The sequence below is a fragment of the Sebastes umbrosus genome, chromosome 19, assembly GCF_015220745.1.
Source record: "Sebastes umbrosus isolate fSebUmb1 chromosome 19, fSebUmb1.pri, whole genome shotgun sequence".
Taxonomy (NCBI): domain Eukaryota; kingdom Metazoa; phylum Chordata; class Actinopteri; order Perciformes; family Sebastidae; genus Sebastes; species Sebastes umbrosus.
This window is the reverse complement of record NC_051287.1, coordinates 4,838,798-4,854,766: the sequence shown is the minus strand read 5'-3', so window position 1 is coordinate 4,854,766 and position 15,969 is coordinate 4,838,798. Positions and strand designations below refer to the sequence as shown.

The 15,969-nt window shown below is 38.6% G+C and overlaps 1 protein-coding gene across 5 annotated transcripts in view; it reads right to left on the bottom strand.

The window, feature by feature from the left end:
- tnpo1 (transportin 1) overlaps nt 1–15,969 on the bottom strand; it is a 28,635-nt gene extending 12,666 nt beyond the window's left edge. For 4 of the 5 annotated variants that reach the window (XR_005204503.1, XR_005204502.1, XM_037753759.1 and 1 more), the window contains exons 1-9: nt 15,823–15,969; nt 15,602–15,718; nt 12,585–12,660; nt 11,189–11,338; nt 10,471–10,577; nt 3,009–3,142; nt 2,561–2,642; nt 1,618–1,740; nt 302–420 (exon numbers count right to left, since the gene is read on the bottom strand). Coding sequence is in view for 3 of the 5 variants with exons in the window: in XM_037753759.1 (XP_037609687.1) it covers nt 302–420; nt 1,618–1,740; nt 2,561–2,642; nt 3,009–3,142; nt 10,471–10,577; nt 11,189–11,338; nt 12,585–12,660; nt 15,602–15,706 (896 nt within the window). In the remaining 2 variants the exon portion in view is untranslated. Of the gene's footprint in view, nt 1–301; nt 421–1,617; nt 1,741–2,560; nt 2,643–3,008; nt 3,143–10,470; nt 10,578–11,188; nt 11,339–12,584; nt 12,661–15,601; nt 15,719–15,821 lie in introns of all 5 variants that reach the window. The other variant, XM_037753760.1, reaches the window with a different exon arrangement.

Below are 15,969 nucleotides of genomic sequence, written 5' to 3'. Positions count from 1 at the left end.
AGAGGCCAAAGGAAAAATGATGAGAACAAAGGGCAAGGATAGGTCCGAGCTCACAAGCAATCACTCACATGTGATTCCTGCTGTGGATGCAGTTAAATGTGACAGTGTGGTGACAGATGTTCCAGCTGAGGTCAACAGTCAGGGTTCTTAATCAGACGTCTTGATGCGAGGAAGAAAAATATCATCCTAGTGCAAGGTCTTCACTAACTTACTGTCAAGGTTGCTATGAATCAACAGCTTTCAATATGACCACTGGAGTGTCAGTCTGTGAATTGTATGCAACATCTGTGAGTAATCTTACTGGGAGAGGTGTCCACACAACACTTCCTTGCACACAGGCTGCTCCGCCAGAGTGAGCCAGAACTCACAGGCTTCCAAGGCAACGTTTTCATCTTGGTCCTGAGTCCTCAGTAACATGTACTGTGATGAAAGAAAGGGACATTCAATATTATATACTTTACATTTACAGAACGTAATATTTCATTCTTAAAAAATACAAATGCAACTACATCTGCAGCCTAACACAAGCACGTCTGCCCACAGGGCGTATTATTATATCATTAAAGAAGAAGAGTGGTGATATTCTATTTTTGTTATTATCAACACATCCCATGAAAAGCCAAAACCAACGTTTAGCCGAGTTTCCACCAACAAGTTCCTGGTAATTTTAGTCCAGGAACTGCTTTTAAAGGATTAAAAAGGTTCCTTCAGCCCATTGTTGTCTGTGTTTCCATAGCGGTCTGAAGACCAGCGAAGATTAGGCAAATTAGTCTGCTGACGTATGAAAAAGCAACATGACACGGTACGAGGGCGGCTGGTGGTTGCAGCGGTAAACACACTCTGTAGCCTGCAGTTCAGTGTACCCGATTATCAAATGAGTCGGGAAGCCGACAGCAGAGCCTAACTTTACTTTTAATGTTATCAAACAAAGAGAAATGCTCTCCCCTCGTCCTAAAATTGTCCCAAATCGATACTAGAGTACTCCCTTCTTTATGAATGAAGCAGTACACGAGTTGAAGCAGCGGCACTGTGTTTGTGTTTGACCAATCAGCAACGGTCATCCCTGCAAACCCCCAAAAGTTCTGGTACTTGGGCCTTTTTTGGGGGTAAAAAGACCCCAGAACTTAATTTAGACCCTGCGGTCGAAATGCAAAGAGTTCCTCAAAAGGTTCTTAGTTCCGGGGAAAAGTTCCTGCTGTCGAAACGGGGCTATAGTCTCTCAATACATTCTAACTTTCCGACCTTATCTGTGACACTTAGCCCCAAGCCCATTTGTGCTTACTGAGGACATACATTTTAATGCACAAGCAAGTATTTATGGCACCCTGGTGTTTATGGGATGGACTCGAATTAAACTACAGTGCCTATGTTTATCATAAGGAACATGACACCCAGTGCGACGGTGCGGCTTCTAAATTTAAAAACACATCAGGGAGCATTAATGTTTTTTGTGTTATATGGGAATTGTTGACAATAAGAAAAATATTGAAATAGATGTATATAAATATAGAAAATCACCAGACTTATTCTTCAAATACATATATTCATTCTTCTTCTTTACACCAGTATTTAACTGAGCCTTACTCTTTTTCTCTAGAACTCCCCTAACTCACTCACCTCTATGATGTTATGCATGTGCGGCAGGAGTCGGTCGAGGCGGACTTCCAGCAGCATGACGAGAGCCCTGCACACATTCTTCCTCACTTCTGGCTCCTCATCTGTCGCCAGTGCAAACAGGTTCTACAGAGGACAGAAAGACACCAGGGTCACATGTCTTCTTTGCACAACAAAACAACAATTGCTACCACATTCAGTAATAATAATGATTGTGCAGCATTAAATTACAGGGCGTTCTGGAATGAATATGAACGAGGTGGGGCAAAGTCAATACAGTAATATATCACATTACATTCACTTGTGATATAAATACACTGGGACAAATCCTGGACCAATATTTTAAGTGTATTCTGCTATCTGTTTTGTAGTAATTTAACAGAAATCCAAGTTTCCATTTCCAGCATTACTGCCGACATCCTATCTCTGTAACTGTAACCATTATGTATTTCAGCCTCTTGCAATTTTATTACTGCTTGACATTTTAAGGATGGTACATGTTGCTATTAAAAGCACCAAAACTCTAGGTATTTTGTTACAATATTATATACAAATGTTACCCTGGGATATATAGTAGGCTAGCAAGTTAATGTTCTGTATCTCTCCTTCCAAGCCCTAAATATGAACAGCACATTCAGCAATAAAATCAATACATAAAGAAACGCCAAAACGATTTAAAAGGCCAGGAAAAAGACTACATAATATCACATGGGCTTTTAAATAACACAGGATTTTAAGAAGGGATTTAAAACAAAGCTTGGACAAAGCTGAGAGGTAAACCACAGACTCTCAGTGAGCAGTGAGTCACTGCGGTTGCTAGTGGCCTGAGGGAAGGGAGGTCATTCTCATTGTGCATATACAGGATGTGTTTATGTGCATATTTGTGTCTATACACACTGACACAAAAAGACAACAACGTGTAAGGATGCATTACAGTCATACTTGCCTCAATGAAAGGGTCGATGTGCAGCATGAGAGCCTGAGTCCTGCTGATGATGAACTGATTAACGCAGGCGATGGCGTGAGACCTGCAACACAATAAGCGCCACTTAAGAACCACACAAACACGTTTTCCTCACATGTCGCACGCTATGAATGCAGCCCCTGTCTGCTCCGTCACCACTGATTTAACCCCCAGATATGAGGAGGTATTTTGCTCTCTCAACAGGCCTGTTGCACTACGACAGACTGAAACTTCAACTGTACAGTTACATAGACCTTTAATCTGTCTTTGAACTTTTAATTGCAATGCCATAGATCTTCTAACCCAATAATGTAGCAATAACAGATTTACTCGTTAACCTAGTTCTAGAGAGGCATGTTTGATGTAGGCACGATTGATATTTAACTTTGTTGTCACTAAAAATAGAACATTTATGAAGAAAACTTGATACCTTATCTTCGGACTGCTGTGCTTAAAAAACTGCAAGAACTTGGGGATCATGATGTTCAGAGGACGATCCAGTATGTCGCTGTCCAGGATCTCAGCAGAGTCCTCACAGATCTTCTGCAGGGCTCCAAACGCTCCCTGAGGGATAAAACACGGAGAATGTGAGGATCATAACTCTGTAATTCTACCAGGAAGTTAGGCAGGTTATACCCCAAACTACTGAGATACTGTGGCTAAAAATAATAATGAGAGGAATTTCTCTTGCAATCTAATGGCAGGTTCGATTGCAGCTATAGACAAAGGATGAAAATGGATTTTGATTTCTGTTTAGCTTCTTTGATGTCACATTTATGCAACATATTGTTAATATACTGCATGTACATATTCTATAGGCTCTGCAGTTAATACACGTAATGTGACTTTACATAAGGACAGGTCATATAGAGGATCTTGTTCCAGTTTTCGCACAGTGAGAGTGCTCAAAAATGTGTTCAACCTCCTCCCTCATCCATGATCTTCAATAGGATTCATCCCCTTCTGCTCTAATAACCTTCAAACAGTTGGCAAGCAGTCACACACAACACAACACACACATACACAACACACACACACACACCGTCTCTCTCTTAATACTAGCTGCTTGACTGGTGGTTAGTATGCATGTTCACAATATGCTGCAGACTTCAGTGCCTCTCACAAAAAATGCAGCCTGAGAAGCAGATACAAGAAACAGCACGGCGCTGACAGACACCGACGGTGTCTGAAATGGGTTTCCATGGCAACCGTTCCCTTGTCAGCATTCCTTTCAGATGACAGATACAGAATATGGTCTCAAAAAAAAATGTGGGGGAGCTAAAGGGGATGAAATGAGATGAGGAGGGTGTGAGGAGGAGACCGTGTCAAGGTCACAAAGAGACAAACGTAACCAAGCTGAACACAGTCATTTACCTCATTACTAGTATACAGGATTACTCAATTTCACCTTGCACGGTAGTGTAAAATGAATAGGACTGCTTTTTTTTTTGGTGACATAAAAAATACTATGAGTACCAGATTTCTATTTCATTTCAATACAATAACTGATAGTTGATTAAGTAAATTTTCAAGAAGAAATGCCCCAAAAAATAGCTTGTTCCAGCTACTAAAATGTGAACATTTTCTGTAGTTGTCACGCTGCTTTCTGGGAAATTATGAACAGCATTCTCACAGTTTTCTGAAAGGCTGTCCTCGACCAAAGAGATTCTTAGTCGACTAACACTCAATAAGATTTTGTCGACTAATCGATTAGTTGATTTAATCGACAGATCTGTAAAACTGAGTTTCTCCACAACGAATCACACAAAAGCACCACTTTAAATCGTGTGTTTACCAGAGATGTGCTCATATGTTTCTTAGAAAATAAGTCATTCAGCATGAAAAAGCATAAAAAATGACTGATGGCTTGTTCACACGACTTTCAAAGTCATCAGATCACTGTTCAGTTCTCACTACACAACTTGCTGTGTTGTAATCAGGAGACTTGAATTCATTGTTGTTTTCACACTACATGACTGACTGGCGACAGGAGGTCACACACTACAAGATCTTTCACAAGAAGGAATCCCCGATAAAACTACATTTTGTAACGAAAACACATGAGAAACACACGGTAAATAATGTGATACCATACGGGAGACACATTGCTGATGTTGTCGTAGTCACATGTTCACAAAATAGCCTGTTTCCACCGGTTTCCCCACATTCCAGGAATATGTCTGTGATGCATTGACGAGCCTCTCGGCTTGCGTCTTTGTGCAAGCGGCGAGCAAACGCCGATGTGCCTCTGATCTGAGGCTTTTGTCTGGGATCTCCAAAAACTGTCAGGGAGCAGAAAATTAGGGCTAAAGTTGTGTAGTGTGAACGAGCTATAATCGACAAAAGAAATCTTAGTCAGCTAAGACCAAAACGACCAATTAGTCAACTAATCGAATAAGAAGAGGCAGCCCTAATTTTCCGACATTTTATAAATACATCGAGAAAAATAATCATCAGATTAATCAATAATGCTGCCCCCTTTTGGAAGTAAACAGTTATGTAGCATCTTTACATTTTCCAGTCTATACAAAAAAGCAGAATGCTATAATAGTTATGTTTTGTTTTGTCAAATGAATGAATGAATAATGCAGCATCAGGTTGGGGCTCTGGAAACACTATAATATACTGAAATGTAGCTCCATTCTATCTAATCCCACGTGAAAACTTATGGAACCAGACACAAGGCCGCTCCCACCGACGTCAAAATGTAATGTAGAGGTTTGTGTACCCGTGTGTCAACAGAGAAGGGCAAAGAAATGGGAGTGGCCTTCAAGAATTCCAGTGACACTGAAGCATCTAAAATGTAATCCTCCCTTCAAGTCCTGCTGTGGAAGGTCATTAAACGCGAGAATGTAAGTCATGCAGATGGCAGCGAGCCAGGGGGAAAAGAGTAGGTCTGCATTTAGTCAACTAAACAGTTCCTTCAGACTGCCGCTCTGGAAATCTGAATGACACGGTACAAACGAGCACTGAGGCAACAAAGCGTTTTCATATATGATCGTTTGCTCTCTGGAGCGTCAACTTGATCCTCACAACACCGTCGCAACCACCTTCTAGTGGCCATTAATCACAACAGTAAAACTGCTCTTAGGCAAAACCTATATAAAGCACCCCCAACGTTACACTCGGCATCCAACACACCTGCTCCTGTCTTTTTATAGAGCATGTAGAGAGGGGTACAGTGTGGTGGCACAGGGCTCAAACGAGACAGGACCTATGGTATAGCTGCAACTGCTGATGTTACCAAGGTGATGAGCTGGGGTTTAGTTTTTTAGAAATAAATTGCTTCGTAACGTTACTACTCCACTGCTCGTTTAGTCGTCGTTACTGCAAAACCTCACCTCAGTGAGTCTGCGTGCGACTTGCTGCAAATCGGTTTAGTTTATACGGAAGTCAGCCCACTACAACGCCTGCTCTGACCATCCTGCTACATTGATTTGAATGGGAATGTCCATTCTACTCCTAAATCTATGACAGAAATGCATGTACTTTTTTGTACATGCATATGTTGAAAAAGAGTATATAAACAGGTTCCCCGAATACCATTTTTGGGCTTCGAAGCTTCGGTGAGAAATATTCAAAGGTATTCGAAGCTCCGCGGCGCGACACAGCAGGCTGACATGTTCTTCTGTCTGTCTCCATCTCCCCCATTTCAGTGCCGCTGCCGCACTACTGTACACACACGCACCTCTACACACAACAAACAGCGATATCCATCTGAATAACTAATAAATAATTAATGCTGAATCTGAATAATGAATAATGTTTTATGGGCTGTTTTGGGATTTATACATTATTATGACATAGTTTATTACAAAACAAAAAAAACAAGCATTCGAATACTGATTTGGAGGTCGATTACCATGGCAACAGTCAAAGCTTTGAAGCTAAGAAGCATTCAGGTCAGCCCTAAAAAAAAGACAATGAAATACCACTGACTTAAGATAACACAGTATACATTATACGATACACCCTCCAATTATACCACGTATGCAACCCTCTCTTATCCGCCCGACACCAGCAGGCATTGTGATGATCCTCATGAGTGATGAGGATCATCTGGCGTACAGTGACATACAGTGTAAATGCACAACACAGAGGACATGTGTCCGACTGATCAAACGGACCAAGGCCAACATGCATTCACATGTTTCTCGTTGCACACTGCTCCGAAACCGTACACTGGCAGTCATCAAACATATTCCCAAAATAGATATCAAAGTGCGGGTGGCAGTAATGGTGTGGATTATTTAAGGGTCTCTATGGCAACAGTCAGCACCTTAAAAAAAATGTGTTTGGCACATCATGGATATTTGCTGTCTCTAGCGTCCATCCTGGTTTTTGCACATCTGCAGACTCTGACATACGTTTTAACTCTTCTGTATAAAATATGTTTAAGCAAGAACAACAAACTATTACTAATTTTCCAAGCCAACGTGCATAAAGTGTAGTAAACGCTCAGTCTAATACATTATATTCATTTGGATTGTGTCCAAAGCAACGTACAAATGAGGTACAACACAAGCCACGGTAGATCAAGGAGAAGCCTCTGTGAATAAGTGTCTCAACACTCAGTTCCACCTGACACAAATGCCACAAGGTTGCAGGTACAGTGTCCTGCAGTGTACAGTGTATAATAAAACATTACCTTAAGTGACATGATAGCAGCTCCATATATTTTAGGTCCAATAATGTCCACTTCCTACATTATAAAACAAGCTCAGCTTCACAAAAATACCTATCTGGTGTGCCAACAGCCGATATTTATTGCCCCTTTAAATCTAAAACCTCACCTCTTGTAAAAGTTAAATCAATTTCGAAGTATCATTACTGCCATTAACATTACTTGGAACATTCACCACAGCCATTACTCCAGCGTATAGCCACACCGGTGGCTCAGTCAGGCTGTAAATAACACTTGATAGAAACAGCATAAAAAAGACCAATGGCAGTCCCTACCATGATGACGTTGGATATAAAGTGCAGAACAAGCGTATACTGTATAAATATATATTTTGCATCTTTTATCATAAGATTAGAAGACACTTTTTTTCATCCAGCACCAACTTAACCATCTTCAACATCAGGCGCTAAGGAGCTTTCCAGCCTCCAAGCTGCTTTTCAAAATCATAGTGAGCCTTATGAGGAGTTGCTGCATTTGGTCGCTGTTCAGTGTTAAGCCTTGTACACACACACATACACTTCCAAGATCCTCTGCAGTAAATAGCTGACCTAAATCTCAGCTTCTGAATGAGCTTTATAAAGAGAGGCCGGCCGGCTGTGGTGCCACGAGGAGAGCCATTTTTCTGTCACACCTCTTCCTTAAATTTCAGATAATACAGTGAAACATATGGACATTTCTGCTGCAAGGGGTGATGAGTAATCCTGCCATGTCCTGCCCTTCAACACAGCTGCATTTACGTGACAGTTTAACATGTGTGTGTTCTCCAGTGTAATGTATCCACCTTCCCTACAGCGGCTGATGTCACAGGCACATGCAGCCCACAGCACATTAACGACCAAGGAGTTAATGTGAGTATGGGTGCGGCACCACTACACAGATCAGATGATCCGACACCCACTACAAGCTACTGCATTGTAATTTTCGTTGCAAAAAATCCACCATTTCAATGTGGTAACTGTAGCTGATGTGATCAAGAACTCAGGACGTCAAGCACTTCTACTTGATGCAATCAAGTACTGACGAGTATAACACTGTAGAAGACGAGAACCGCCGTGCTTGCAGTTCTTTTTTAATGCCAATAAAAATATGGGACTTTTATTTTGGAATATCTCTAAATTGACACAGTGAAAATGTCTGATTTAGTGTCTGTATGTAGTCAGAGATACTCAAAAGTATCATGTCAGTGTCAGGAAATATTCATTTAATTTCTTCAAGCAACCAAAAATCAAAGAAGAATAACATTTCCTTCACAATTTAGTGGTATTTTGTTTTTAATTTACTAAGGACACAGGTATGTTTTAAGGCGCTTTCACAAGCCATAGTCTGAATCAGAGTTAAATTGATACTTTCAATTTTCTATTAAGTCTGGTTTGGTTTTACAGTGCACAAATCAAAGCGGACCAAATAAAAAAAATAAGTAGCTGAGGGGCGTTTACTGAGGTGCGAATTTATGTTTTCGTCACGAGAACTGCTACTTCAGGGAATTGCAGGGAATCGCAGACATTGATGCTGTCAAAGGTTTTTCAATTTGACTCGGCAAGAATCCCTTCTCCCCCAGTTTATCTTTATAAACATCACTATTTTCGTGGATTTTATTTAGCATATTCTGTATGTTCTCTTTGGCCCAGATGTCAAGCAAACATCATCAGACTTCTGCAGATCAGGTCAATCCTCTAACCTGTCGTATACATGTGTCCATCTCAACAAATACCCGCACAGGCAGCCGGCGCTTTGATTCACTTGGAAACAGTTCGAGACCACCTCTCGCAAGCGGTCTTGGACCGGTAGTTTTGTTCCACACAAGAGTACCAATACTGCGTTGACAACCACCCAAACGAACCACACCAGAGTTTGATTAAAGCTGACTAAATGTCGGCTTGTGAAGGCGCCCTTATACTTCTTCTGTATATAATCCATTTAATCTTATTTCCATATATGTATTTTGTACCTTTGCTAACACCTTATTTTGAAAACCGGATGTAGTCACGCGTGTATCCTTCCGCTAACTTTACCAAGTCGGTCACCGTCAGCTTGATCTAATGCATTTACCGTCAGCTATTTTGACCTAAACTTTAAGTAATAAGAGGTAACGTCCTTTTGTTTTTCTCATGATAACGAGTTAATTATCTCGGGATAACAAAGCTTGTTTTCTTGAGATAACAACTTAATTAATTTGTGATCTTGAGATAACGGTATTAAAAAATGTGACAAGCACGGCCGTTCTCGGTAATGATGGACTAGAACAAACTTGCATTATAAAACAGAACAACGCTGTGTTTTTTTTTGCACATTAAAAAAGCTATTCTGAGTGATGATGTGCGTCAAGTCAGGAAATGAGGTCATAATGGTTTTCTGGTTAAAAGGATAGAAAGAGAATAAATGATTCCATGTTGAATAATCTGCAGTTGTGGCTGAAGCTCCAGCTGTGAGGCTGCCTTTAGCTCATCTGGCCAGCAGGATGCTATCCAGATGCTGCTTTATTATAGCTGACCCAGCTCTCCTCCCTTTCCCCGATAAATAAATAAACAAATAAACAGACAGGCAGCGCTGTGTGCCCAGACAGGCCTACTTACTGCGCTATAATGATCACAAATGTACAATCACACACACAGCTATGACAAAAAGAAGAACTTAATAATATTTAAGAAACCAAATGTACCGCCAGCTCCCTATAATACAACAATAGCATTACCATCATATCCACATAAAGCCATTGGTAATCTCTAAAATATACTGCCATATACTGCCAATATATACTGCCAAATATACTGGACAAATCCTGACAATTCCCAGTGCAGTGAAAGGGGATACATATTTATATATATTCAATTTTACATCCATATTTATATGGAGGACAGAACCTGCTAAAATCAAAAATAAATAAATAAATGACACGATGAATAAATATGTCAATAAATGTAGCAAACATAATATTAAAAATAAATGTAGCCATTAATTAATTAGTAAAATGTGACATAAATTGACATTTCTGTTTTAATTTGCTTTTTTATTTATTCATCTACCTTTGTATTAATTCACTTATTTATTTATTTACTCTTCTGTTTAATTTTCCCTTTTATTTAAATGTATCTATTTATTTTTGCATTTATTTGTTATTTATTTGTTATAGATTGTTAGATGCTGCAGCATTTATCAAATCCAGTGATTTCTTCCTTATATTTAATGCTCTTTGTGTGTTTATCCTCACCTCACATGTGTTGTAGTCCTCAGAATCCAACAGCAGGCAGAGTTTAGGTAAAAGCTCCGGCCAGTTTTGTAGCTCTCCCTTGGAGGCGATGGTGGTGATGAGGATACCTGTGACAGGAAGGATTTACCATTAGTGACACCGGGGTGACTAAACTACTAAGAATGCACACACACTGCTTTCCTAGTGATTAAAACAAATCCAAGAATATACGCAAGAATCACTCAAATGCAGACTCACAATATACGTTTATAATCCATTTGTAGGGATATGCTCCATGTAAATATGCATTCAGTTAGCATTGTCACAAAAACAAATTGACATGATATGTAATCAATATTCAATGTTCAATCCAGAAGATATTTTGATTTGTAATTTATTGCATTGGCATTCTCACAATCCTTTAACCTGCTTTGTCTACTGCAACTACTGACAAATTGACATTTCCTAAATAATTGATGTACTCAGCTATGTGTTCAATGTGACAGTATGTTGTGTCAGCAAATAAACAAATGTACACCACCAGAGAACTACGAGGGACAAATAACGCAAGGTACATCCCCAAAAAACTGCTTTTAACAGTCCTACACTACAATACTAGGGTGGGTATTTTTCTGTTGTAAATATGAACACGCCAGTTATGATGAGTGATCATCGTTTCACGCAGCATGTTAAAAAGCAAAGCCATCACACTCAGTGGACTCCAGAGGATGTAACTTACCCACAGTGGCCCGGATGAGGGGGGAGGAGTCTCCGATGTTTTGGAGGCACTCGCTCTTGATGAAATCAGACACGCCATTAGGGAAGTTCTGATAGTGGGCTTTCACATTGTTCTTCAGTATCAACCCACTCAGGGACCGCGTTGGTTCATCTTGGAAGGGGGGGATGGAGACAAGACAGATAAATGAATTATAAAATAACATTTTAGTTCATCACAGGATCTTACTGTCTTCACATTCTTTTTCATTCAACCCAGCATGCAAGCAGCAGAACATAAACACAGTCTTGCTGTAACTGGGAAAATGCAAAGAGCAAAACTAGATACTGAAATGACGGATGGCAACAAGGACTATTCGTATGAAATTCTAATTATTTACTAGAGCTGTCAATCGATTAAAACATTTTATCGTGATTAATCGCATGATTGTCCATAGTTAATCGCGTATTTAATACTCTTATCAACATGGGAGTGGGCAAATATGCTGCTTTATACAAATGTATGTTTATATTTATTATTAGAAATCAATTAACAACACAAAACAATGTCAAACATTGTCCAGAAACCCTCACAGGTACTGCATTTAGCATAAAACAATATGCTCAAATCATAACATGGCAAACTGCAGCCCAACAGGCAACAACAGCTGTCAGTGTGTCAGTGTGCTGACTTGACTATGACTTGCCCCAAACTGCATGTGATTATCATAAAGTGGGCGTCTGTAAAGGGGAGACTCGTGGGTACCCATTTAGATTCACATATCTTGAGGTCAGAGGTCAAGGGACCCCTTTGAAAATGGTCATGACAGTTTTTCCTCGCCAAAATTTAGCGCAAGTTTGGAGCGTTATTTAACCTCCTTCGCAACAAGTTAGTATGACATGGATGGTACCAATGGATTCCTGTGGTTTTCTAGCATATCTTAATTAGTGGCATTAAAACAAATTTGCGTTAACGCGTTATTATCGTATTAACTTTGACATCCATATTATTTACACAATGTATTTTCCTTATAAATTGGTATCTAACTAGCAGCCAGACTTATTATTCTATTCATTGTGGCTTGTTGCATCTGAACTGGGAGCAAAAGTGCAACAGCATCCTAAAAAGTCTTAACACCACTTAACATTTCGGTCATCTACTGTGCCGACAGTCAAGCCAAGAGTTGAGTGTTGCCAGGAATTAGGTTTAAATTTAGAGTGACCCATATTCAGAGTGCCACATCATCTGTGGCAAAGATGCCATTGGGTCACCCGAGTCACGACCAAACAGAACTGTCACTCGGCAGTTACATAAAAATGACATGTCTGACGTACGCGCTGTCCAGTACCGTCGGATGATCTAGGAACACAGCACAGACACGACAAAAGGACACATTGACACAGACAGACGGAGAGCTTACCTTCTGATTTTAACTTGGTCAAAACGAATATCAAATAGTTGTTAAAGTCTGGATACTGGTTCAGCTGCTCAAGTCTCTGGGAAAAGTGGTTGAGGAAGACAAGGTGCTAACTGTGTACGTATGGCATGTTACAAGGTTAGGAGCATATTAGCACTGCAGTCTGTTACATGGTATCAATATCATCTGAAGATATATAGAAAGGGCAAACGTTTATATGGTCAAGTGGTGGTGTAATGTAACAGTATAATGGTGTGTGTGTGTGTGTGTGTGTGGTTGATGGGGGTCATAAATATGTCATATGACGGGACTGAATACTGTACGTACCCAGACATATGGCGTATTGAGGGCTATAGCAGCAGCTCGTCTACGAGTTAATGTGGCGGCGCATATGAAGCATTACATAAGCGGCATCATTTAGGATCAGCATGCAGCCAGACAAAAGACATAAGGGCTAGCAGCATGGAGCTACTAATTGTTCTCCAAGACAAAAAGTATGCGGTGACAACAGTGCTGATTTATGTTGCACTTTAACTGTTACACAGCTGTAATTACTAAACCACAACCACATATCTTCCAGACAGCTTTCATGTCTGGTTTTGCGAGTCCCACTGCATTTCATATCTACTTCTAATGTCAAATGATCCAAACAGTTATCTGTGGAGTGTGATGGAGCAAATGTGACATTGAAAGCTGGAATAAATGTAGCCGCATCCAGGTTTAAATTTTTCATTTGTGTTTAATGCTTATCAAGTCAATTTGTCAGAGGATTTATATTTAAATTTAATATCTCTGATTAGATTTGAATAGATTTCCAAATGTCTTTTTTTTAAATTGTCCTGTGACTAGAGAATTGCAATTTTTTTAGACGCTAGTGCATTTATTAAAACCAGTCATTTTAATGCTTATGCATCATGGTCTGTGCACATAAGTTTAGAGTAGAAATTTTAGTGCAACACTCAGACATTTCTTTGGAGACTGATGTGTTCACACACATTTCTTGTCTTTTTTTATATATTTATTGTTGTTATTATATACTGTACATCTTGTCCTAATTGTTTGTCATCACTATTAATTATTATCATTTTATTTCTGTATATTTATCTTGTTTTCTTTATAACATTTTCTATATAACACTATTTAGGTGGAGGCTTCTACCTTTTCTTGCACTGTATATTATGTATTTTTTTGTTATGATTGTGTAGTCTCAAGTTGTGCAGAATAAATAAACAAATAAACAAATGTTTGTTTTTATGTTTGTATGTATGTATGGTGACACTTTTCTATCATCAATAATGATAATAATTATCATTACAGAATCATTACAACACAGGATTTTAACTCAACGACTGTCTGCTTGATTTAGAAACATATCATTTCTGATATTGCACATGTAATATTATATCTAATTCTCAAGTGTAAAATGAATATCATGTTATAAACTGATTATTATTATTGTTTTGTTATGTGTGCTGGTCTGGAGCATAATGCAAAGTGATGGTGTATATATATGGAGGGGATTAACTGCTGGAGTAGCAAACTGTTTATATTAACCTTGCACTATCTGTTTATATAATTTTTTTTATTCTTATTTTATTCTTACGTTTTTATCTATTCTTTTGTTATTATACTGCTTATTTGCACCAACAAACCAAAGCAAATTCCTCCTGTACACCTCTTACACCTTACACTTACTGATTCTCATAATACACCAATCTCTAATGTTATAAATGGCTTAAGATTAATCTTGTTTTCTCTATGACATTGTGAAATTCTGACACTATTTAGGTGGAGGCTTCTGCTTTGTCCTGCACTGTATATTATGTATTTTTGTATCTGTTTTTTTGTGTAGTCTCAAGTTGTGCAAAATAAATAAAAAAATGTTTGTATGTATGGTGACACTTTTCTATCATCCATAATAATAATTATCATTACAGAATCATTACAACACAGAATTTTAACTCATCGTTCAAACTCTGGTTTAGAAACATATAATTTCTGATATTGCACATGTAAAATTATATCTAATACTCAAATGTGAAAATGAATATCATGTTATAAACTGATTATTATTATTTTTTTGATATGATTGTGTGATCTCAAATTGTGCAAAATAAATAAAAAAATGTTTGTATTTATGATGACACTTTTCTATCATCAATAATAACAATTAGCATTACAGAATCATTACAACACACAGGATTTTATCTGTTTGATTTGGAAACATATAATTTCTGATATTGCACATGTAAAATTATATCTAATACTCAAATGTGAAAATGAATATCATGTTATAAACTGATTATTATTTTTTTTTTGATATGATTGTGTGATCTCAAATTGTGCAAAATAAATAAAAAAATGTTTGTATTTATGATGACACTTTTCTATCATCAATAATAACAATTAGCATTACAGAATCATTACAACACACAGGATTTTATCTGTTTGATTTGGAAACATATAATTTCTGATATTGCACATATAAAATTATATCTAATACTCAAATATAAAATAAATATCATGTTATAAACTGATTATTATTATTATTTTGTGTGTGCTAATCTGGAGCATAATGCAAAGTGATGGTGTATATATATGGAGGAGATTAACTGCTGGAGTAGCAAACTGTTATATTAACCTTGCACAATCATTTTTTTTAATTCTTATTTTATTCTAACGTTTTTATCTATTCTTTTGTTATTATACTGCTTATTTGCACCAACAAAACCAAAGCAAATTCCTAGTGTATACCTCTTACACCTTACTGATTCACAATACCAATCTGTAATGTTATAAATGCCCCAGACATGAGTAATTCAGGGCCTGCTTTTCTAGCATGCTGAGCTTATCAGAGACGAACCAGCCAGTCAGCACCTGCGTACCTGCCTGTAACGGTCACCACCACCCAGGTAGCTATCTACAGCTAGCCTGTTGAGCCCAACTCACATGTATTAAGCAGTAACAACTAACAAAAACATGTGTTATAACACCATATCTGGCTTTAAAGAAAAGGATACTTGTTGGACGGATCTCTGCGTGGACGTATCTGGAGACTGCGACTCTTTGAGGAGCTGTAATATCTGTTGAAGTCCCTGCTCGTCTGGCTTCCACTCACACTCCATCTTTGCTGCTGCGGATAAAGACACAACATTAACACCTTCCAACGGCTCACCTCGACAAGAGAGGACAACGTTAACACGACACAGGAGCTCATTTTAGATACATAGATGTTCGTACCTTGTGTTGACCTAGAAGAGGTGCTCGAGTGAAGCGGACTTTGTGTTGAAATGTGACCGTGTGTCGTTGGTTTGCAGACATGGGCCTGTAACTGTTACAGCTGAACATCCGTTTTCGCAACAAGCTGAAAAAGCTGCGGGCAACGAGA